Source organism: Musca vetustissima, unplaced genomic scaffold (assembly GCF_032173495.1).
Source record: "Musca vetustissima isolate MV318-11 ecotype Yass unplaced genomic scaffold, APGP_CSIRO_Mvet_v1 utg388645, whole genome shotgun sequence".
Lineage (NCBI taxonomy): Eukaryota > Metazoa > Arthropoda > Insecta > Diptera > Muscidae > Musca > Musca vetustissima.
The window spans coordinates 89-25,397 of record NW_026880785.1 but is presented as its reverse complement, the minus strand read 5'-3'; the positions used below and the strand labels follow the sequence as shown (position 1 = coordinate 25,397).

The window sequence follows — 25,309 nt, the reverse complement described above, 5'->3', positions numbered from 1 at the left end:
CTAACAGTTTTTTGTTGTTTTTTATTTTTTTTCAGATCACATTGTGAGTGCCCGTAGTAACCAGGCAATAATAACGAAGTCATAACAATTGTTTTTGGTGAAACGCTAACACAAAGGAATTCCGCCTAGAATAACCAAACCAAACAGACGAGAAGCAAAATTACTGCTTGGCTTTTTTATACGAAAAATCCGACCAACAATCGAACAACAAACAAAACAGTAAAATCAAAATATAATTTACTCGCATTTTTGGTATTTGTCACGAGACGATTACGTACGGAGACTACTACCAGAGATCGTCGTCGTCGTTCGTATTATTATTATATTCAGCAAAAATGCTCTCAATTCAGCAACTGATCAAAGCCTTAAGAAAGCTACAAAACAGCACAGCTATAAATAATACTGCGGCTGGTGATTTAGTAAAGAGTATCAAGCATGTGGCTAGCACCGCGGCAGAGACAGCGACGAGGGCACCTTCCTCGACGGTGCTAATGACGTCACTGTTGAATCGAAGAGAACAGCACCATGAAGATGAGTTAGACGCAGAAGTTGGACGGAAAACAACGTCATCATTGCCTAAACAACAAGGAGAAGAGCAAACAAATGTATATATGGGGAGTCATGTTGGCCGCAGTAGCAGCGGCGATAACAACAATGCGAATACTACTTCTAACAGCAGTAGCAGCAGCACTGACACCAGCAAAAACGGCAATAACCATCAACAGCAACAAACACTCAATTGTCATAACGAATGTTTTAGTTTGTATTCGTCTTTGGACACTGACGGTTCGATAAAAGCCACGGAAAGTGAAAACTTTACTACGCAGGATCCGCAGACAGTTGTGATTCTTTCAACTACTTCGTCCCCACATAGCGTAGCAACAACACAACAAAGGGGACCTCAACACAACCACCACCATACCCATCACCACAGTCTAAACCACCAACAAAATCAACTACGTTCTCAACGCATACAGAATTTCTTTCAACAGCAAATTTTCCATCAACAATTTCATACCCAACAACATTATCATAATTTAAATACCAAACATAAGCAAACACAATTTGCAATGTCTTCACTAGCAGCAGAACCATTGGTGGCGGCGGCGACGACATCGTCAGCGACCACCCTACAAAAAGATGACCTTAATAGTAATTGTAAAGTTTGTGGCGGTGGTGGCCATCAGGCATCCGATGATGAATCATCATCGTCATCATCAAAATCTAACCCGCAGCAATCATCAGCCTCAGACGCTACTACACAACAAAATTCCAAATCAGGAAAACCATGCTTTAATGCTGGCCTAGGAGATATAATACAATTTATGGAATTGATTGGTAACCTCAAGGTGAGAAATAATTTCCAAATGTTATCAATGTCATTTAAAGGTTCCACGATGAAAACAATTTCCTCAACATGGTTATAGTAACATTTTCTCAACGAGGTGACTGGCGATAGGTATTTCTCAGAGTTTAAAATATCTCCTCGAAGAAAAATGTCCTCAAACATACCGGAAAGTCCCATAAGGTCTTAGTTTCATTGGACGAAAGGAAAACTTCTTGAATTTAAAGTTTGAAAACACCACCTTGCCCCTTTTCATTGTTCCTCGTGTTCCAAAATGCTTTACATTTTCTGTGAACTTTGCTACACATTTGTATACATAAGTACTTAGGTGTTGTTTTTGTTTGTGTGTTTGCTTGTTTTAATATAACAAGCAAATCCACTTTATCGCTTTAGTTATTTATGGTATTTAGAGCTTTGACAGCAGCATTGTTGTAATAAAAATCTGATACGTAACACTAAGTAATGTGCGGAATTTTATTGTTGTAGTTTTTGTTTGTTGTTTGCCAAAAAAAAACTTGTATGTTTTCGTTTCCCACATCGTTTCTTTGTCTACATAATATTATGAAATTTCCGTACTTCTTTGTGATTAATAGGGGCAATGTTACAATCAAATTGTAAACTAGCTTTTATGGCAGGTCAATTGTAATTGAACCCCCCAACCCATGAAAGAAAAAAACACTTCTTTGTAGATTTGTTATAATTCCCCTCAAAAGCGATACACATTTCAATATTTCTACACCATTTTTTATACCCTCAGCCATATGGCCATATATAGACATTGATAGGTCCAAATATTTGACCCATAAAAATATGGGATTTAGAGCACAAGTTTAAAGGTATTCATTTTTTTTCTGACAATTTGGAGTTGACTTAGAACTACCCGTCTGCTTGGGGGTGCCTGATGCGCACGATAACTCTTAAACAAAATAATCGATTTCGGAACAAATTTGGAAATTTTTGGATTATATATTTGTTACGGAGAATTACATAGTTCCGGAGTTATGGTATTGCATATACAGTACAGTTATATTATTGGGGCCGAATAAATAGTTTGTTATATCCGTAGTTCGCTATAAGGTTAAGGATTTGTATGAATATGTCTTAAAACTTCGGGACCGGGAAATGTGTTCGCTATAAGAAATGTTCCTTATAACCGATATTCGTTATAAGCGTACTCGACTGTAATATTTTTTGTATACCTTCCACTATAAGGTGGCATTTTTAATGCTATTTTTTCATGGACCACCAGGATTGGATTTTTTCCTCAAGTATTTTTTTTCAGGGACCCTCAAGGCGTAAATTTCTTAAATAATAATTTTCAAGGATCCACAAGGAGTGGATTTCTGAAAACGAGGCGTTGTTTTTTAATTTCTTTTCCTTATGACATTGGTTATCACATTTTGGTACAGCCTCCACATTCGACCTGTCCACTTGTTGGCACTTAATAATTTTAGTCGTTTCTTCAAAAGAAGGAGCTGTATTTAATCATTTGGGGTTCTTGGAGGGCGAACACTTCTTTCCAGGATATGCAAATGGTTCCGTTCAATTTTAGTACTTTTGTGGTTCTTGTTCTATAGCAGTTTTTTGTAATATTTAGAGGATAAAATATCTCTGAAAAGTTTTAAGGATAATGTTTTAACATTTGTATTTATTTAATTTTTATTTACACCAAGGCCGTTCGCCTTGGCCCAACGTGACAGCGTCAGTAAGGCTCTTTGCAGAAGCTCTGAGATTGTTCACGGAAATTTCCGGGAAATCAATATCAACACGTTGTCCGAATAAGCTACAGCTTTGATAGATTTATTACCAATAGTCATAGCAACGTCGAGAGAACCCCTCCCTGATGTGTACTTCTAGTTACAATTTTCCTGATTTTTGTATCCCCACACTTTAATTTATAATTCTGCTGTTTAGCATTTTATCTATCCAATACGTAAGGGTTTCAGAAATGCCAACTTCTTTAAGTGAGTGGTTCATGGATTCAAGTTTAACGGCCAGCGTAAAATTTGAATTTTTCATATACCTCTCAATGTAACCTATTACCTCGCGTAGCTACACTTGCCCTTTATGTGTTGTTGTGAGTTGCTAAGAGTTGCTATACGACTCCTAATCTCCAGGTCGATCAGTCTTTCGAGAGTTTTGAGGAGAAAGGATGATAAGCTAATGGGTCTATAGTCCTTTGGTGTAGAGTGGCTTGGTTTCCCCGCTTTGGGAATGTAAGTAACTTTTACCTCGTTCCATAGATCCGGAACATACGAGAGAGTGAAACACACCGCGTAGAACCTCTCGAGGATCAGATATATACTTGGCGAGGCAAATTGAAGCATCGCCGGTATGATTCCATCTGGTCCTGGCGATTTATACGGTTTGAATGTATTGACTGCCCATCGTATCTTATTTCTGTTAACAACCTTGCCAATGAGATCCAAATCTAGAGTCGCAAGAGGCTGAGTGTCAGCACGTTCACCGTCGATGGTATCCATATATTTGCAACCTGGAAAATGAGTCTCAGCTAGGAGATTGAGTCTCAGAACCAGAGTCCGTCCACGTTCCATCCTGTTTGTTGATACTTCCGATGGATTTCGGATCCTTGGATAGTAATCTTCGAAACCTAGCAGCGTCGTTGACTCCTTCTATCGACTCACAGAAATTTATCCAAGACTTTTTCTTTGTACGCTTGATCTCACTCTTGTTTGTGTTGAAACTAGCTCTGTAGGAGTTCCAGTTAATATCGATTTTGATTTATGCGCCCTGTTGTACAGTCGTCTGGTCGCTTTTCTGAGCTCACCAGGTTCCCTGTTCTACCACACTGGCTGAGATTTTTTCCCAGGGTATGTAAGCGGACAGGATTCCTTATGGCATCTGAGAAGAAAGTCCGTTAGATTGTCCACGGCCCTATTAAGTTCCACATCTGTTCCTAAGTTTATATTAAAAGTCAGCTGGGAGTTCGGTAGATCCGTGAATGTCTTCCTCCTTGGATTCCTATAAGGCTGTTGTTTACCTCCGTCAAAAGAGACCTCGAAGAAAATCTTCAAATGATCCGAAAAGGAACATTCATTAGATAACTTCCAATTGCTGATGACGGAGTCATCTAGATTTGAGAGGGTTAAGTCAATGACCACCTCTCTATTCCAAATTTTAAAGGTCGGATCGCTACCCCTATTACTACATATACGTAAATTATAGGACGTCATCCTGGGAGGGTTTGCGTAGCATCCCAGGATGACGTTGCAGGCGCTCGTCATTTCGTCAAGCATCTTTCGGACACTGGTGTTTGGCGGATCCAGTTCCTCAAAAGGCATGTAGACTGAGGAGAATGGCCATCCCAGTCGAATGCCCCAGCCTTACTGGGCACGTGTCACCATTGCTGTAATTAGATAGAAAGCTTAGATTTAAACACATTTTTCCTACTATACAGGTCCTCACCTTGTCCCCCATGGACGCTGCGATGTTGGTTAAGCGTTCCCTTATACACTCTTAACAAAGTACTACGTAGATGTTCGACTTTAAATGTTGATATTCGATGGCTTATAAATATTCCACATCCGAGAATAATGAGGTTCAGTAATGAGGTTCGCAGTTATTTCCATGATCGCGTCTAATTTGGCCTATATGCAAAATTATGAGTGTAATGTCAGTGTGACCAGGAACCTAAAAACATTTTTTCTAATTATTCATATTCCATATTCATATTTTAAATTTTAAAAACAATTATATTACCAACATAAAAATGTGGGTAATAAATATCGACGCTGCAGTTTTGTATATCTATTTTTCTTGAAAGAAAATAATTCTCCACCCCCTATAGCAATTGCATAATGAAGATATAAACAATAATTTTGTTTTAAATTGTTTATTTTTTGTTATTAATTTTTATTTCGTTTTTTTCGCTGCTTCTCAGCGTCGCTTCGTCTCTGGCATTTGTTTGTTCAATAAATATGTACATATGTATGTACATACATATGTATATACAACAAATATACATTTCATTGAACGAAAGAAAGTCAAATTTCTATTTATATTTTATTTTTTCTTGTGATATTCTTTGCAAAAATTTTCTCAACAAAAATATATATTTTTTGAAACCCAAGAAAAAACAAAACAAAATAATGAGGAGGGGGATAGGTGGGGAAGGCGGTGAAGCGTGTGGTTGGTCTGCGTAACCAAAAACCATAAAAGCGTGAATGACCGAACTGTAATAAAGCACAAAAAGTGAACAGCAAGAAATTGCTGTTGACAAAGAGCAGTAGTGAAAAAAACTATTTGCCCATAAACAGGTAGTTGACAACAATTATGGGGAGAAAAAAGAGAGTGGGAGAGGAGAAGGGTGTTGTGTGGTTGGCATATTGAACTGAGGGTTATGACGATTTTTTTGTATATTCAAATAAGTGTAATTTTCGTTTCGAATTTTGTTTTTATTTATTATATGTCGTTTTGCATAATTAATTCGTATTTCAATTTGTTTATGACGAAGGACTTTTACTTTTGTTCAGAATTTTTTTCTATGACTTAAATCTTTTTGGCTTGAATCCAGTGATTTTTGAAAAATTATTTTGAAATTTGCACACTGCAATTTATTTGTTTTTCATGCGGGTACATTCACGTGATGGCAAATATATATATATATATATATTTAAATTTTACTATTCAATGACCTACAGTTAATGACATTTATACTTTCAGAACCAACACATATTCTAAATTTGATTTGAACAACAGAATTGAGAAATTCGAAAGCCAATTGGGCCCAGCCCCTTACCTTTTTCATGCCTACCATAAGGCGTGGATTTATTAAAGATTATTTTTTCAAGGCCTCACAGAGGTGTGGATTTATAAAATAATATTTTTCAAGGTCTCACAGAGGCGTTGATTTATAAAAGAATCTTTTTCAAGGCTTAGTAGGGGCGTGGATTTATTAAAGAATATTTTTCAAGGCCTAGTAGAAGCGTGGATCTATTAAAGAATTTTTTTCAAGGCCTAGTAGAGGCGTGGATCTATTAAAGAATATTTTTCAAGGCCTAGTAGAAGCGTGGATCTATTAAAGAATATTTTTCAAGGCCTAGTATAGGAGTGGATCTATTAAAGAATATTTTTCAAGGCCTAGTAGAAGCGTGGATTTATTAAAGAATATTTATCAAGGCCTAGTAGAAGCATGGATCTATTAAAGAATATTTTTCAAGGCCTAGTAGAGGCGTGGATTTATTAAAGAATATTTTTCAAGGCCTAGTAGAGGCGTGGATCTATTAAAGAATATTTTTCAAGGGCCAACTGAGGCGTGGATTTATTAAAGAATATTTTTCAAGGGCCAACTGAGGCGTTGATTTATTAAAGAATATTTTTCAAGGGCCAACTGAGGCGTGGATCTATTAAAGAATATTTTTCAAGGGCCAACTGAGGCGTGGATCTATTAAAGAATATTTTTCAAGGCCTAGTAGAAGCGTGGATCTATTAAAGAATATTTTTCAAGGCCTAGTAGAAGCGTGGATCTATTAAAGAATATTTTTCAAGGGCCAACAGAGGCGTGGATTTATTAAAGAATATTTTTCATTTTTTCAAGGGCCAACTGAGGCGTGGATTTATAAAAGAATATTTTTCAAGGCGTTATTTTCATTATTTTATTCTCCACTTTTACTTTCATTCGTTATTAGATAACTTGTTTTTTCCATTTTTTCAAATTATTGTTTATATTACTGTTAATGCACTATTATTGATTACTCATGTGAACTAGAAGCAACCGCGTCTTTTTTTTGCATTTTTTCTGGGTTTGTTTGTTTCTACAAACAATCATGACTTTGAAAAATTCATACCGTTTAAACGTTTTTTTATTATTTTTTTCTGTTCGTACGTATCAGTCAAGGCCAAGATCATTGTCATTGCTTGTTTAATTCTTTTTGGTGGCATAAATACTTATAGTATAAACAAACATACATATATTTGTATGTTATGTATGCAACAGCGATCGAAGAAGGAGGTGATGTTTTGGCTATTTATTTTCTTTTTTATGTACGTCATTACAAACAAATACCGTACATATATGTGGATATAAACATTTCAAACTAATATGCATTGATAGCAGATAGAATTTGGTCAAAGATTAAAACAATTTTTGGGTGACATAGAATGTGAAATATATGCACGTATGTATGTCTGTAGGTCGTTTGTATACTGTTTATCTAAGTGAAACGAATATTAATTTTTCTGTTCTGATTTTAGGATGAAGATTTAAGAATATTTTGAATGGACTAATGGTCTTACTAGGGTGAATTATGAAAGAATATTTTTTTTTTTAAATTGAATATTTTTCGAGAACTAACGGAGCCGACATCTTCGATTATTTCTAAGAATATTTTTCCAATTACAAAGGCGTTTGTGCCATGGTCGACATCCCAGAAACCATTTTACTGACTCTCCATTTGGACGATCTAGAAACACTCTTATCTCCCTTTGCACACTGGTCGATGGTGCCATTATAATTTTTCCCCGTCCAGCTGTAATTATACTACCCACAGTCATCCCTCGGGATTGTGGCTTAACCAGTGCCAGTCCCTCACTATATTAACCAGAATAGTTTCTAGTGAACTTTTCCGATGAGATTGAGAATTTTCTTCATTAAAGAATGAATTTCTTGTCCGTTATGGCATTTATGGGCCGTTCGACAAAGCTGTTACAGAAATTGATTGCTCTCGTTTATATATTCTTATCGAATGCTTCTTTGGTTTTTACTCGCCTCTGGATGATGAATCCTATATTTCACAAATGGAGAAATCATCAGACCTTGGTCTATATACAGCTCCTCAGCTTGTCAACTGTCGATTTGGAGTTGGAGTTCTTAACATTGCCAACATTAGCAGTCTCAGTTCGCTGATTCATCTTGAATTGGAGTAGTCCTCTCGACTACCGCGATATTAACCAAACTGGTATTCATGGCGACCTTCTCGTGTGTCAAGGAAAAATCATCTCGATCAATAAAAACAGATTGCAGATATATATTTGTGTCGGATGTTTCTTTGGCCTTAGCGCATTTGGTGCTGATGAATCTTCAATTTTACCCATGAAAACACCATCAGCATCTATATACACTTCTATTACTTGTTGATTCGGGAGCATCAGCTTGTTTCCTTTCAAAAGGAAGTCGGGGTGTTTCCATTTTTGTCAAGATTAGCAGACTTACTTACCATCTTCGGTGAGTCATCTTGAGTCGAAGGAGTCACCTCGACTGTCACGGTGCTGATTGCGTATTCCTTGTCTGTCAACAAAGAATCAACCCAAAGAGGGACTTTTATCAAACCTAAAATAAGTCCGATGGGAACCATTAGTCCTCTCTCCAATAAATCTAATAAAACTTTTCTGTAATTCCGTAGTCCTCCGCAAACCATATGCTGAGGATATATACCTGACGGCAACACCGACTGACACCCTTTTACTTGTTTAAGGAAGGTTTTGTCGTTTGTTTTTATGAATCAATTCGTTCTGTAAGGGGTATAGGTAGAACATGGCAAGGACATGTCAACTACGCTTAAATAAATAATTGAGTTACCCAGGTATCAAAAAAAGTTCCGTTCGAATACAGTCGGTTCCATGAATGCAAACGAAGAAACAATGAATTAGGGAGACAACTTTACTTTGATTTAAGACCTTATGTAGTTATTTAGGGTCACAAATTTCCCCTTCGACTACCGAAGCTGCTTTCAATTGGAATTTCGAAAATGTTTAATTTCGAAATTCCATCGTTTTTTACTCTTTATGTTTTAGTCAAGAAATATTCCAAGTTCACATGTCCACTTACGTAGTTTTCAAAAGAAATGTAGGAAATATTTACCTCTTTTAACTGGATTTGTATAAAATATCTTAAAATCCCCAATATTTTGGTATTTTGGGTTCTCATTGGAGGTAAAATCTTCATACCAAAAATTTCACATTTTTATGAGGATATCAAAATCCTAGCTCAATTTTCCATCCTGAGAGTGTGTAGACTGAAATTTCATTCTCTCCTGGTAGTGAGAGTGTTCTTGGGGACAAAAATCTTGTTTATACCCTCCATCATAAGGTATAGTGTCATTCGGCATCGAAACATTCACCGGGGGACCCATTAAGTACTTATATTTTTGATGAGGAAAAAATTCTATGTCAATTTTGGTTCTCATTGGGTATCAACTATTCACACCGAAAATGCTCGATCTTGGTCCACTTTTATGGGTAGCCCCCATATAACTGTACCCTCCATTATTCGGTATTTTGGGGGTTCTACATATGTTTTTTAACAATATCAGCTGTAAATTGGTATTTTGGATTAACTTTGGCTATCGGATCTGCCCTTATAATGGTAACGATAACGCTACATCACATATTTTGGTATTTTGGGAAGCTTGGACAGCAAATTAATATTTAGGATTCTCATTGAGTAGAAAATGTCCCTACCAAAAATTATCAGCCCCCACATAATGGTACTCATATTATTCGTATTTTGGGCATGTTTTTTAACCGAATTTGCGTTAATATGATTTATGAAATTCTTATAGGGTGTCAAATCTACGGTCTACGGTTTGGCATAGCTCCCATAAAAGGGTACATTCTCGTTTAGGGTATTTTGAAGACTTTAGCCGCATTTTCCAATCGATCGTACTGTCATTTGGCATAAAGGGTTCTGAAAAGCTGACATATATACAAATTTGTGAGGTGTATATATAGGTCTAACTATTGATATAACCCCCAGCTTAAAGTTCCGCTTCTTTGTCGGTATTAATAAATTTTTAAACGAATTTCCTTATGAGAATGGCCATAATTTTACATATCTGATTCCTGGTGAATAAAAAATAAATTAAAAATATCCCGTTTAAGTTTTCAGAAATTTGAAACACATTTTTTTCGGAGCATTAACAACCTACAATCACATAACACCATAACAAATTCCCCATATAAATGTCCCGATCGACTTAAGTAATTTTGGATGCACCCCACGTGGTGTAGGGTATCCAAAGTTTGGCAGTTTCTTCTACATAGGTTGATCTTTTGAAAAAAAAAATCCCAGAAAAAGGTCCCATACCAATATTTGGTTTAGGGATTTGGTATTATTTTCTCAGATAATATAAAAACGTCTTGGCATACAATTCAAATCGATGTTATTTTGAATGCCCTCCTCATGGTGGAGAACATAACAGGTTCGGCCTGGCATCAAAATTAACGACACTTTACTAGTTTATTGCCGCAACTGTACCATAAAGTACGATCCTCGTAATTTAATGGGGCATGAGGAACCACTTATTATGCCAATGATAAACAAAATTTATAACCTTGACAAAAAGCAAAACCAAAGCCTAAAAACAACAACAAAAATGTATACTTTTGGTATGGTAATCGAAATTCTTGAACTTCATAATCATCATCATTCATATTTGATACTCTGTTGTGAGGGAGTTTTCGAATCGAATCGAAAATGTATATTAACAAGTTTTGTTATGCTGATAAGATATTTTGTTATACTACCGAATAACACGCAAACGTTCAGCAACCCTTACATTACAACTACAGTATAATAATACCAGCAACAACCACAAAAAATATATTAATAGAAAATTAGAAAAAACTAGCAAAATGTAATTATTGATATGGGAGGGGTGAAAGACTATTTTTAGTGTCGATTAGGGATAGATATAGAGTTAATTTGGTTGCCAAACCAGTCCTGACTGTTCAGTATGAAAGAAGAGGCTGCATTTTGGGTCCCCCACCCAATTTGTCAAAATAATTAACAAATCTATTGGTAAAGTATTTCAGCTACGCCACTGACCCAAACAACTGTAAATATTAAACATTAGAATCACTCTCTCTTCCTCTAATCAAAGTCTAGTCGTTTAGCAAATATTTTAATCTGACAGAGACATGGGATATTAAATACGAATGTCATAATATTATATACATACATATAGACAATGTATAGAGACACCGAACACGCGTATACATTTAATCAAATAAAAATTATTATATAGATTAATTTTTATATATGCATATGGCTGATATAATAATTTTTTAAAGATAAAATGCTGGCAGGGAATTAGTTTGCACTTTAAATGAAAATATTCGTCAAAAAATCCACGCCTATTTTGGATGGGCTTTGAAAAAATATTCTTTAAGAAATCCACGCCTATTTTGGATGGGCTTGAAGAAAATATTCTTTAAGAAATCCACGCCTATTTTGGATGGGCTTTGAAAAAATATTTTTTAAGAAATCCATGCCTATTTTGGATGGGCCTTGAAAAAATATTCTTTAAGAAATCCACGCCTATTTTGGATGGGCTTTGAAAAAATATTCTTTGAGAAATCCACGCCTATTTTGGATGGGCTTTGAAAAAATATTCTTCAAAAAATCCACGCCTTTTTTGGATGGGCTTTGAAAAAATATTCTTCAAAAAATCCACGCCTTATTTGGATGGGCTTTGAAAAAATATTCTTTAAGAAATCCACGCCTTTTTTTGGATGGGCTTTGAAAAAATATTCTTTAAGAAATCCACGCCTTTTTTTGGATGGGCTTTGAAAAAATATTCTTAAATAATCCACGCCTTTTTTTGGATGGGCTTTGAAAAAATATTCTTAAATAATCCACGCCTTGTTGGATGGGCCTTGAAAAAATATTCTTTAAGAAATCCACGCCTTTTTTGGATGGGCTTTGAAAAAATATTCTTTTATAAATCCACGCCTTGTTTGGGCCTTGAAAAAATATTCTTTAATAAATCCACGCCTTGTTGGATGGGTTTTGAAAAAATATTTTTCAAAAAATCCACGCCTTTTTTTGGATGGGATTTGAAAAACATTCTTCAAAAAATCCACGTCTTGTTGGATGGGCTTTGAAAAAATATTCTTTAATAAATCCACGCCTTGTTGGATGGGTTTTGAAAAAATATTTTTTAATAAATCCACGCCTTGTTGGATGGGGTTTGAAAAAATATTCTTTAATAAATCCACGCCTTGTTGAATGGGTTTGAAAAAAAAAAATTTAATAAATACACGCCTCTGTGAGGCCTTGAAAAAATATTCTTTAATAAATCCACGCCTCTGTGAGGCCTTGAATGGGTTTGAAAAAAAAATTTAATAAATCCACGCCTCTGTGAGGCCTTGAAAAAATATTCTTTAATAAATCCACGCCTCTGTGAGGCCTTGAAAAAATATTCTTTAATAAATCCACGCCTCTGTGAGGCCTTGAAAAAATATTCTTTAATAAATCCACGCCTCTGTGAGGCCTTGAAAAAATATTCTTTAATAAATCCACGCCTCTGTGAGGCCTTGAAAAAATATTCTTTAATAAATCCACGCCTCTGTGAGGCCTTGAAAAAATATTCTTTAATAAATCCACGCCTCTGTGAGGCCTTGAAAAAATATTCTTTAATAAATCCACGCCTCTGTGAGGCCTTGAAAAAATATTCTTTAATAAATCCACGCCTCTGTGAGGCCTTGAAAAAATATTCTTTAATAAATCCACGCCTCTGTGAGGCCTTGAAAAAATATTCTTTAATAAATCCACGCCTCTGTGAGGCCTTGAATGGGTTTGAAAAAAAAATTTTAATAAATCCACGCCTCTGTGAGGCCTTGAAAAAATATTCTTTAATAAATCCACGCCTCTGTGAGGCCTTGAAAAAATATTCTTTAATAAATCCACGCCTCTGTGAGGCCTTGAAAAAATATTCTTTAATAAATCCACGCCTCTGTGAGGCCTTGAAAAAATATTCTTTAATAAATCCACGCCTCTGTGAGGCCTTGAAAAAATATTCTTTAATAAATCCACGCCTCTGTGAGGCCTTAAAAAAATATTTTTTAATAAATCTACGCCTTTGGTAGTCCCTGAAAAATATTCTTTAAAAAATCGGGCTGAGATAGACCCTAAAAAAATCATCTTTAATAAATTCAAGCCTCTGATAGTCCCTGAAATATATGTTTTAAAAAATTCAGCCCTTCGAAAAATATTCTTTATGAATTCCGAATCTTTTGGACTCTGGCCTTTTATGGGACTTCTTATTGCATTTCATTTTTTTTGTTCAAGTCTCACGTGAGCTGTTTTTTTTTTTCTTTCTAATAATTATTGCTGTTATCACATTCTCGTTATTGCATGAATGAATGAAGGCATGATTATGCATTTTTTTTGTTTGAAAACAATGTCCGCATGTACTCTGACCGCTGAGGTGCGGTACCCAAGCACACATGCAAGTGTTTTATTGGAATAAAATATAAATTAATGAGATAGTATTTAATACCTTACATATATTATTCGTTTAGGAATGATTAAGTTCGGTGAACCCAAATGACTTGCAGATCCGTATTAGAGGAAATTAATAATTAATTTATTATGTGATGAATTATAGAATAATATGTCCCCTCACATCATCTTAAGGGAACCCCCCCATTCTCGATTTTATTTTTTCAAGATTTTCAATGGGCTGGTAAATCTATACCAATGCTTGTTAAGGTTTGTAACTTCGCACATATATAATTGAAGATTTAAAAGAGAAGAAAAATAATTTACAAAAAAATTTTGTTATTGTTTTGTTGTTGTTTTTTGTAATTAAAGAAAAGTCCTTATTTTTGATGGCGGGCATGATAACTCCTCACTGGAACAAAGAGTACATGTCTGGCTCTCGTATGAACTAGGATTATTGACCTCGCTCTAAAATTAACAAAATGGTGGACCTTTGAAAAAATATTTTTGGAAAATCGCCGATTTTTTACCAAAAACCAAGTTAAAAAATAAGGAAGATCTTCTCCGATTGGCTTTATCCTAGTTCATACGAGAGCTATACACTCCCAGAGAAACGTTGCAAAATTTGGAACCGATTGGATTATTAGTTTTTGAGTTATCGTGCCCGCCATTCGCAAAAAAATGTTTAGAGAAAAACGCGTTTAAAGTTTGAGAAACCCTTTAGCCGTCACTTGATGCTGACACACTAAATCGGATATATCTTCAACAGTTCTTGAGATTTTCACTTGAAATTTTGTAGAGACATTCTTTAATCAGTGTAGATTCGAATTATATCAACAAAAATTTTGACCCCGAGAATGGGGGGGTCCCCTTAAGGCTATTAATTAAAGGCTCATCCCTTCTTAGTATTCTGTCTCGCCAACAAGACTCCTCATATCTGCTCATTTCACTTTCAAGGTCGGGATAATAAGTTTTTTCTTCCAAAGCAATATTGCCATAATGTCAGCACTGACGTTGATGCTTAAACAAATTATGTATTTACATTGTAACAATGTAAGACGACATAGTAAACTGCGTCATTTAGCCATTACAATTTATCTATTACAAAACCATCAGCAGTTGGACTGCACAGAACCCCGCCGCCTCAACCAGCAATTTGATACTATTTCTGGCCTGGTGGAAGCCCCTGTTTGACATTTATCTCTCTTCTTAATTCGTAAAAAATATAATTTAGCTAATTGTCTGCATTGTCGTCTATAAGCAATTGGTTCGGAAAACATTATATTTTTCCCCTGCTGCAAATCATCCGCAATTTATTGTTTTCCTCTTGTTTCTCTTACAACATATTTTAGCTACATAATTGATTTTAATTACAAAATTATTTACGCATTTATTTATTGTTTCCTTTCTTCTCGTCTCTCTTTTCTTTGCAGCACACAAAACGTACCGGCTGGGTATTACGTGATGTCAATGATTGTGAATCGATTTCAGGCCACATGTATCGCATGAGCATCTTAACATTTTTGCTGGATGGTACCGAGGGTCTAAATCAAATTCGTTGCATGGAATTGGCATTGGTTCATGATTTGGCGGAAAGTCTAGTCGGTGATATAACACCATTCTGTGGCATATCGAAAGAGGAAAAGAAAGCCATGGAATTGAAAGCGATGGAGGATATTTGTAAATTGATTGAACCACGTGGTAAACGAATGATGGAGCTATTTGAGGTAAGTGGTATCAAATAATATATAATCGAAAAAGTACTACGTTTTTAATTTATTTATTTCCATGGACATAAATGGAGTCTAGGTGTGAATTCAAGGAAAAGCAGAATGACTTCCCCAAACAAAAACAAAATATGGGCGCTTATGGGCCTGAAAATGATCTAAAATATTCTTTAAAATATTTTTTTACCTACACTAAAATGTTGTCGGGCGTACAAAGCCATTAACTACCGAATGTTATACAAACCAGTAGGGAAAGCAGTAAAGTCGGACTGGGCCGACTATATGAACGCATTTCAAGGAAACTTGCCAGAGATTAATTTATGTTAACTTCAGTACATTCTGTCAATCGGCCTAGCTATGGGTTTTTAGTGCACCAATTACTTAAAATCGGGCGAAAATATATATAGGAGGTGTATGCAAATCTGAACCGATTTTCACGAAACTTAGCACACATCATTCTTGACTTAATTCAGTACGCTATACCAAAATTCGTGCAAATCGAAAGATATATAGGAAATTTGGTGCACCATTTACCTAAAATCGGACGAAAATATATATGGGAGCTATATCTAAATCTGAACCGATGTTCACCAATTTCAATAGGGTTCGTCCTTGGGCAAAATAAATGACCTGCGCCAAATCGGATTATAAATGCGACCTGTACTTTGTTTAAAATCGACTCAGAAAGTGATTCTATGCATATTCTCAAAAGGAAACAGGGATCTGTCTCGATTCCTTTTGCCTATTACAAACATATGCCCAAAGACATAATACCCTGTATCAGAGTGTGGTGAAGGGTATAAAAACGGGTTTATACCATGGGAAAATGTCCGCTACTACAAGAACAATCTACTCTGAAAAACAAAATTCTGGTGCGATGTCATGATGATAAATGTCGAACCTTGATACGTATGAATTTTCTTCGAACACTGTCCAATATGGCTTATGAGCCTCTTAACCATCAAATAGTCTGTAAAACTCCACCCGTATGGTGCAAATAAATGACCATAAAATATTCCTTATATATCCACTCCAATGTTTCGTAAAATTCTCTATAAAATAGTCTGTCTTCAAAGTCCCATTATTATGGTATATCTAATTCTCCATAAATCTTCAATCTAATGGTCGGGATTATTCTCTATCAAATAGTCTAGAAAACCACACTCGTGTGATCTGGATGATTCTCCATCAAATATTCGTTGAATCTCCCCTCTAATTGTCCCTATAATAATCTTTAAAATTCTACGCATATGGTCCGGATAATTCACCATAAAATATTTATTATATCCTTCACCACACTGTGGTACAGGGTATTATGTCTTTGTGCATATGTTTGTAACAGGCAAAAGGAAACGAGATAGACACATTTTTCATTTTGAGAATATGCATAGACTCCTTATTGACCCTTACCACGTTTGTTATAAAAATGGTTTTAGATGCCGATCGTTTACCAATAAATGAACCTTACTGATGCACCCGTCTTGATCACCTTTGTCAATGATTGCTACCCTTGGTCATTTGAAAACATTTATTGATTTGTCGCCTCAACAAGTTTTGGCGTTGGCTTCGAAGATACCTGTGAAGACTTGTGACTTGGCCTGGCTTTTGTCTTCTCGGTGGTAGTTTCCTCAATGTCCTTCTTAGGCACATCGATGCATATGAGGCAGAATGTTGAACTGTCTGCAGCAAAAATTTGATCTTTGCAGAAGTTGTTGTCCAAGGCTTTGGGGAGTATATTTAGAGAGTTATCCTACAGAGTAGGGGTCTAGCAAATCATTAAAATAAGATCATGGCAAGTTCGGTCTTTAAAGGTCTTGAAAAATATTTTTATTATATTTAGTCTTATAACCTGATTTAGGCCTTGAATAATATTCTTTAACAAATCCATGCCTTAATTTATGCCTTTAAAAATATTTAACAAATACATGCCATATTAGCCTCGAAAAATATTTTCTAAAAAATACACGCTTTGTTGGATGGGCCTTGAAAAATACTCTTAAAAAATCCACGCCTTGATGTAGGCCTTAAACATACTTACGTCCTGGGAATGAATTGTATCGAAAACTTGTTCTTTTATATATTTTTTGTTGTATTCAATTTTTATTAATTCCCTTTCTTCTTTATTTCAGGAATACGAACACGGTGAAAGTCCCGAGTCACGTTTTGTCAAAGACTTGGACCGCTTGGATATGGTAATGCAGGCCTTTGAATATGAGAAACGTGACAATTGCCTGCTGAAACATCAGGAATTTTTCGATTCTACTGAAGGCAAATTCAATCATCCATTCGTTAAGAAGTTGGTCAATGAAATCTATGAACAGCGTAATAGTTTGGCTAAGGCTAAGGGTGCTGTACCACCACCAAAAATCGAAGTGCCAAATATGGATAATCCTGAAACGCATGCCCAGCCCAAAGCACAGACCAATGGACATCATCAACCGGAACATATAGAAAATAATTTAGAGACTTCAAAATCGAGTTGATAAAATTGCCACGCAGGGATAAAAAATGTGGTTCAATTTTAGAACTATTGCGAATTGATGGACTAATTCTTAGTTTTTGGGTTTTTCTAAATATTTAGAAAATGCCAAACAGGAACCATGATCAATACGTGATTTAGTTTTTATTGATTAAGATTAGTTAGTAGTAACGAATGAAAAAAAAAAACAAACTAAAAAATAACTCTACAACCTAGCAAGAGAGATAAAAGGAGAAGAAAAAAAAAACAATTTAAATTTAAGGCCAGTTTTAAATTATTTTTAAAAATTTAGTTATTTGTTTTATAAAACAAAATTTGCCTGGAAGAAAAAAATTAGAAAAGGAAACCAAACAAAGGTTGCTTTTGCTAACCTTACAAGAAAAGGGTAGCTAAGATTTATTTTCAAACCCCAAAGAACACAAAGCAACACACGAAAGATGCTAAAAACAATTTTATTCTTATGGAAATTATATTTAATTTAATTAATTAATTATAATGACACACATAACAATTAATCCCTCACATAAATTGATAATCAAAACAAGAAATAACTAATCAACATTGTAGTAAATAAATAATCCGCTAGTATTTAAATATACTACCTCACAAGTTTTTCTAGCAAAATCTACACTTAATTTTGTTTTTAAATATAATCACTACAATAACAGTAAATCAGATCTTCACAAGGATTTTTTCTTTTCGAACAAATGCCATGTCACTTTTATTATAATCTTTGAAGATTTCGAAATTTACTGTTATTGTCATTTAATTTTTCAATATTTTTTATTAGCCCAATAAATTAATCTTTATCTTGTTTATTATTTTTATCCCATTTTAGCTAATTTCATATATCCCCTATAGCTATTACAACAACAATCCTACAACTATATTGTAATATATAATTTGAGAGGAAAACAATCTAAAATTGTAATTTGTCTAGTTGATAAGTTATTTTTAAATTCTAATTATTTTTCTGTTTCCTATTTATTTTGTTTTTGAAATTGAAACAAAGAAAAAACAAATACATTTCTTGACAATGTTAAATATTTGTAATTTTTTCTATGTTATGTTGGAGGGAAAGCTATTTGACCATAGACAAAATAACATTATTGGAATGATGAACTCTGTTCAATCCAGAAGCGTTTTTCTGGAGTAGCATAAACTTAATTTTAAACTTAAAAAATCAACTTTTATGCTGAGGGTTCTTCCCAGTGTAAATGTAAAAAACCACCAAATATCAAGACCGGCAAAATCAAAAAATGCGCACAGCTCCAACTCTTTTTCGAATGTGTTCTTCTTTATTTCTAAAAAACTGGACAAATTTAACAAATAACAAAAGTGAGAAGAAGAATACAAAAATGCATCGACAGACACACATGCAGATCGGTACCTCTACTTGAGTGCATTCTGCAATAATGTATAATTGAGTGAAATATATATGCTGTTTGTATTTCTAACTATCATTAGAAAGAACAGCAAACAACTCATTGCAAATATTCGTTTTCGATTATTTACTTAGCTATGCTTACGGCCAACGAAAGCAGAGAAAGAAATATTAACAAACGCGAAAAAAGATACAGTGGACACCGATCAACATGCAACAATGAAAATAGTAATAATTCTGACGATTTTAATAATTACAATTGCTAAATTAAGTATAAATTACATGAATTGATGACAATAAATATGCGTTGACCTAACATACCGGCCCCATTGAAAGGACACTTTCAATTTAAGAGCATGGCTAATTTGTGAATAGGTCGACGAATAATTCCTTTCTTGGTTTTTACTTCGGCAACTCGTATTCGTCCATCTCCTCCACTTATAGTTTCAATAATTCTACCCATTAACCACTTCTGAGGAGGAACATTGTCTTCGTGTACTAGCACTAAGGTATTCACAGCAACATTTGGGTTGGAAGACGTCCACTTGTTTCTCACTTGAAGCTCATTGATATATTCATGAGACCATTTCTTCCAAAAGTGCTGTTTTATCTTAGTAATTTGGGCCCAGTGATCAAGATTATTTACGTTTTTGGACGAGAGGTCAAGCTCTGGAAGAGATCGCATCGAACAACCTATAATAAAATGGCCTGGTGTGAGGGCCTCTAAATCGCTCGGATCCGACGACATTGGCGATATAGGTCTCGAATTTAAAATAGCTTCTATCTCAGTTAAGGCAGTGGCGAGTTCTTCGTAGGTCAAGCGAGTATTTGTGAATGTACGAGTTAGATGACCCTTAGCAGATTTAACAGCTGCCTCCCAAAGACCACCAAAGTGGGGTGCTCTGGGTGGAATAAAATTGAAATTTATGAACTCATTGGCGCAGAAATTAGTTATGTGGTTTTTGTTATCTTCATCAAACAAAAACCTTTTCAAATCTTTGAGTTTTGTGTTCGCACCCACAAAGTTTGTGCCATTGTCGCAGAAAATATCTGTTGGCAAACCTCTTCTACCTATCATCCTTTTTAGAGCGCCAATAAAGGAATCGGTGGATAAATCCGACACAGCTTCGATATGAACAGCCTTTGTTGCTAGGCAGACAAACACCGCTACATACGTTTTGTATGGCACCTTTCCTCTGATTCTTAAATACGTGTTTATGGGACCACAGAAATCTACAGCACATCTGGCGAAAACTCGAGAGGGATTGAGACGATCAGCTGGTAAATTTGACATCATTTGTTGTAATAGTTTTGGACGATAACGTATGCAGTGTGGACAGCGATTCACAATAGTACGACAAAGATTTCGTAAATTTATTACCCAAAAACGCATTCTGACAAGAGAGACTAATGCCTTCGGACCGGCATGGTAATTTTTAATGTGAAGATATTGAATGTAACATTTAACAAAGTTGTTTTCCTTCGGCATAATCATGGGGTGTTTTTGAGTTTCAGGAACATGGGCAAGTTCGAGACGACCACCAACTTTCAAAATTGCAATTCCACTCGAATCGTCTATAAATGGATTAAGGCCCTTAAGTGGGCCCTGTGGATCCCTTTTCTTGACTGCGCGTTTTATGTCATCTTTGAAATATTGTTGTTGTACGTTCCAAACTACAGCTAACAGAGCGTATTCTAGTTCTTGGGGTTGTAAGCAATCAGAATTTAAAAACATTGATTTTGGAGAAGATAAGGAATGCCAAAAACGAAATATCCATGCAACAACTCTAATTATCCTTATGTACGAACTGCAGCCCTCGATAAATTTGCTTATACTATTAGGTTGTATCTCCAAAAGAAGTGTAGTTTTCCGTTTTTCTTTATTAACTTCTTCGGGATTTATTTCATTACATTTGTTCATTGGCCACTTATCTTCATTTTGTTTGAGAAAGTTTGGACCACCAAACCAAATCGACGACGTCAAATCCAATACAGTTGATCCTCTAGATACAATATCTGCGGGATTTAAATGAGAAGGCACATGCCTCCATACGCAGCCGTTCGTAGATTCTTGTATTTCCGAAATTCTGTTTCCAACAAAAACTGAAAGGGTGGAAGAGTGTTGTTTCAGCCAGTGCAAAACTATTTGGGAGTCAGTCCACAGATACACTGAAGTCCTTGGTATGCTTTGAATATGTTGTATTTTGTTGTATAGTCTAGATAGTAAGTGAGCCCCACATAGTTCTAAACATGGTAATGATTTTCGCTTTGTTGGAGCGACCTTCGACTTCGCTGTAAATAGTTGTGTGGAAACCGTACCAGATCGTGATAGAACTCGGATGTAAATGCAACAACCATAAGCTCGAATAGATGAATCGCAGAAGCCATGTAATTGTATTGATGCTGGATTTGGTGACAAACAATAACGAGGAATGTTAAGTAAATGTAAGTTTTGCAGATCATCGAGGAAACCTAGCCAAGCAGTATGAATCTCTTGTGGAACAGATTCATCCCATCCAATTTTTATTATCCAAAGCTCTTGAAGAATGATTTTCGCCTTTATAATCAAAGGTGACACAAGTCCAAGTGGATCAAAGAGTGTGGATGACAACGATAGAATGGAGCGTTTGGAAACTATATCCGTTTTCTGCTTTGGGGAGAATGAAAACAAAAACTGATCCTTCTGTTGATCCCAAGAGATTCCTAAAGCATTCGTGACTATTGAGTCATATATGTTTAAATCTTTTACCGAATTATCGTGACGAAAATTTTCGTGATTCGAATGCCATTTGTCTAGCTCGAAACACCCAATTTTAAGCAGTTCTGTTACTTGGTGTTTAAGCTCGGTTAACTCTGCAATAGTTTCAGCACCTCCTAGGAAATCATCAACATAAAATGAATTTTTTAAAGCATTTGCACCAATCTCAAATCGTTCAGAGTATTCATCGGCAAGATAATGTAGAGCACGAACTGCAAGAAATGGTGCTGCTGAAGTGCCGTATGTTACGGTATTCAACCGATATGTTTTAATTTCTTCTTCGTCCGAATATCGCCAAAAAATATATTGAAACTTACGGTCTTCTGTGCTGATCAAGACTTGCCTGTACATTTTTACAATGTCTGCGGTTAAAGCGAAACGATGGAGTCGGAAGCGCAGTAGCAGCAGGAAAAGCTCCTCTTGTATTGTGGGACCAACCATTAAAATTTCGTTGAGTGATTTCTCAGAAGATGTAGCACATGAGGCATCAAACACCACTCGAAGCTTTGTTGATGTGCTATTAGGTTTGAGCACACAGTGGTGGGGAATATAGTAATGAGGTTCATCCAATTTTAAATTTTTAACAAGAGTCATATGCCCAAAATTCTCATATTCTCTCATAAAACTTACATACTCGGATTTAAGCTCCGGGTTATTTGCTAGCCGTCGTTCTTGAGCAGAAAAGCGTCGAAGAGCTGTATTGCGAGATTGTCCAAGGGATGAAGGAGATTCCTTGAAAGGTAGTTTAACAACAATTCTACCACATGATTCACGAGTTACATTGTTTATAAAAAAATTATCACATTCAATTTGTTCCAATGACATTTTTTTGTTATTTTTCTCCAGTTCTTCGATTTTCCAAAGTCGTTCCAAGTTCAAATTAATTGTTTCCTCAGTTGACACTAGGTAAGATTTGCCGATGCTGTTAGGTCTTGATGAGTTGTACCTCCCAGTCACTATCCAACCCAGTAATGTCTTTTGTAACTTCGGAAGATCTGGACCAAGTCTAATTTGACCAACAGACAGTATATCGAAGAACGTTTCTGTGCCAATCAACAAGTCAATTTTATTTGAATTGTAAAATTTTTCATCAGCCAAGAGGGTATTGAAAGGTAGATTCCAAGATGAAACATCAAGCTCCGAATCAGGTTGGTACGAAATGTGTGGTGTAATACAAAATGAAAGTTGGGCTTCAAAATCGGTTACCCGAGATTTTATATTCGTTAAACAGTTCTGTTTAACCCTTGTATTAGCATTGCCAATGCCAGAAACTTCAACACATTTTTTATTTCTTGGCAAAGATAGACGCTGAGCGAATTCATCAGTTATAAAATTTATTTGTGAGCAAGAGTCTAACAGAGCCCTTCCCAATTTGTAAGTACCAAAATTGTCGCGAACAAGAACCATGGACGTAGCAAGGAGGACCTGATGCGAAGCGTTATCCATATGTGTGTGCACTGTAGCAACTATATCATTATCCACAGCAGCAGAAGTTGATGGTGCAGTCGATGACTGTCTTGGAGCCATTTCAGAACGATGGAGCATGGTATGATGAGATCGATAACAATGTCTGCATTTGAAAGTTGATGGACAGTTTGTGACTTGGTGACCTTTGGCGAGGCAATTAATGCAAAGACCAAGCTTCTTTACATTTTCAAAACGAACACCAACATTCAAATCTTTAAATTGTTGGCATTGTGTAATGGAATGGTCAGCTTGAGAGCAGTACGAACAACTTCGTTTAGAGCATGAAAAGGAATGTCCATGTTTGTATGGTTTTGGAATGTATTTCTTAGAAATGTGATCCTGGCGACGCGATACATTGATGTCTAAAGACTCTAAATATTGGCATCTTCTCTCTAGAATTTTGGAACAACTGTCCCATGTAGGAAGTTCACTGAAGTCCAACGAATCCTTCCACTTCTTTTTGGTGTCCACATCAACCTTTTCCATTACAATATGTATTAACATAGCATTTACGATGTCATTTTGTGAACCAAGAGACTGAAGTGAACTGTAAATTGCAGACACGTTATCTTAGGCTTCTTAATTGATCCGAATTTGATTTTGAAACCTCAGGCAAATCGAAAAGTGATGTGATATTTTCCAGGAATATTAAGGTACTGTTGTCGTACCGAGCCTTCAGTCTCTCTAAAGCCTTTGGATAGTTTTCATTGGTAACATGAAATGCCTTTACAGTTTCTAATGCATGGCCTTGAAGACAATTTAACAAATGATTGAACTTCTCAATGTTTGATAAACCATGTTCACGATCGATTATTTGCTTGAAAGATGTAATAAAATTTTTGTAGTCACTGTATTTACCATTAAATGTGGGTAGTTTTAAGCGAGGAAGTTTGTTTGTGGGAACAGATACAGCAAATGACGAGTCGGTAAAGGTTGTATTATGTCCATCTTCAGAAAGTTGTTGTTGAATTTGGGAATTGATGTAGCAGTAGGAGTCTTCAATATCTGCACGACCATTATCTTCTGCATCCAAATTTTCAATTTTACTTTGAATAGATAAGACTTGTTTGAAGTATGACTCCAGAATTCCAAGACGACACTTCAAATCTGCAGAAGATAGGGGTTTTTCTCCCTTGACACTGGCATCAATTACAGTTTTTATCCGAGAAATATTTTTCTTGATAATGGTGCGCTGTTGTTTTAGTTCCTCCAAAGTCATGGTTAACAACGATAAACGACAATGTTGCGATAAATAATGATTTGTACGAAAAGCGCGACAAATCAGTGGTTTAACAACGAACGATAGATTTACACTGTCCTGTCACGGTCGCCAATGTTCAATCCAGAAGCGTTTTTCTGGAGTAGCATAAACTTAATTTTAAACTTAAAAAATCAACTTTTATGCTGAGGGTTCTTCCCAGTGTAAATGTAAAAAACCACCAAATATCAAGACCGGCAAAATCAAAAAATGCGCACAGCTCCAACTCTTTTTCGAATGTGTTCTTTATTATTTCTAAAAAACTGGACAAATTTAACAAATAACAAAAGTGAGAAGAGACAGACACACATGCAGATCGGTACCTCTACTTGAGTGCATTCTGCAATAATGTATTGTTACGAATATAACTTTAGATTTAAGTTAATTTAGATGAATTCCGTTAATTTAAGAATTTGAATTGTAACGTAAATTTCTACTACGCAGTTTATTTGAATAACTTCACAACAACAACCACTGTATAGATTTTTCTACATCCTTCCATTTCCTCTTTCATTTTCTATTTTGTTATTGTCGTACAATTCTTGTTAAACGTTATTCCTCTTTCTTTGTTATTCCCTCGCCTGTATATGTGTTGTTGTTATTCCTCTTTCTTTGTTATTCCCTCGCCTGTATATGTGTTGTTGTTATTGTAAGTTTGTTTACTCAAGTTTGTTGTTGTTATTGTTCACTCAGTAAGTTTGTTGTTGTTA

At 35.5% G+C, this 25,309-nt stretch overlaps 4 protein-coding genes across 4 annotated transcripts; 2 read left to right on the top strand and 2 right to left on the bottom strand.

The window, feature by feature from the left end:
• The first annotated feature begins 335 nt into the window (after positions 1-335).
• Positions 336-1,317, top strand: LOC133326619 (probable serine/threonine-protein kinase DDB_G0280133). Its single transcript, XM_061535250.1, has 2 exons — positions 336-1,253; positions 1,309-1,317. The coding sequence occupies exons 1-2, from the start codon at positions 336-338 to the stop codon at positions 1,315-1,317; spliced, it is 927 nt and encodes a 308-aa protein (XP_061391234.1).
• LOC133326620 (5'-deoxynucleotidase HDDC2-like) lies at positions 1,245-17,746 on the top strand. Its single transcript, XM_061535251.1, has 3 exons — positions 1,245-1,349; positions 14,960-15,253; positions 17,383-17,746. Exons 1-3 carry the CDS (start codon positions 1,326-1,328, stop codon positions 17,734-17,736), a joined length of 672 nt encoding a protein of 223 aa, XP_061391235.1. The 5' UTR covers positions 1,245-1,325; the 3' UTR covers positions 17,737-17,746.
• A 1,713-nt stretch (positions 17,747-19,459) lies between these two features.
• Positions 19,460-22,468, bottom strand: LOC133326618 (uncharacterized). The gene is made up of 2 exons (XM_061535248.1): positions 22,192-22,468; positions 19,460-20,817 (listed from the first exon to the last, which is right to left on the bottom strand). The coding sequence occupies exons 1-2, from the start codon at positions 22,466-22,468 to the stop codon at positions 19,460-19,462; spliced, it is 1,635 nt and encodes a 544-aa protein (XP_061391232.1).
• A 1,438-nt stretch (positions 22,469-23,906) lies between these two features.
• Positions 23,907-24,560, bottom strand: LOC133326621 (uncharacterized). The gene has a single exon (XM_061535252.1). The coding sequence runs from the start codon at positions 24,558-24,560 to the stop codon at positions 23,907-23,909; it is 654 nt and encodes a 217-aa protein (XP_061391236.1).
• Between the last annotated feature and the right edge of the window lie 749 nt (positions 24,561-25,309).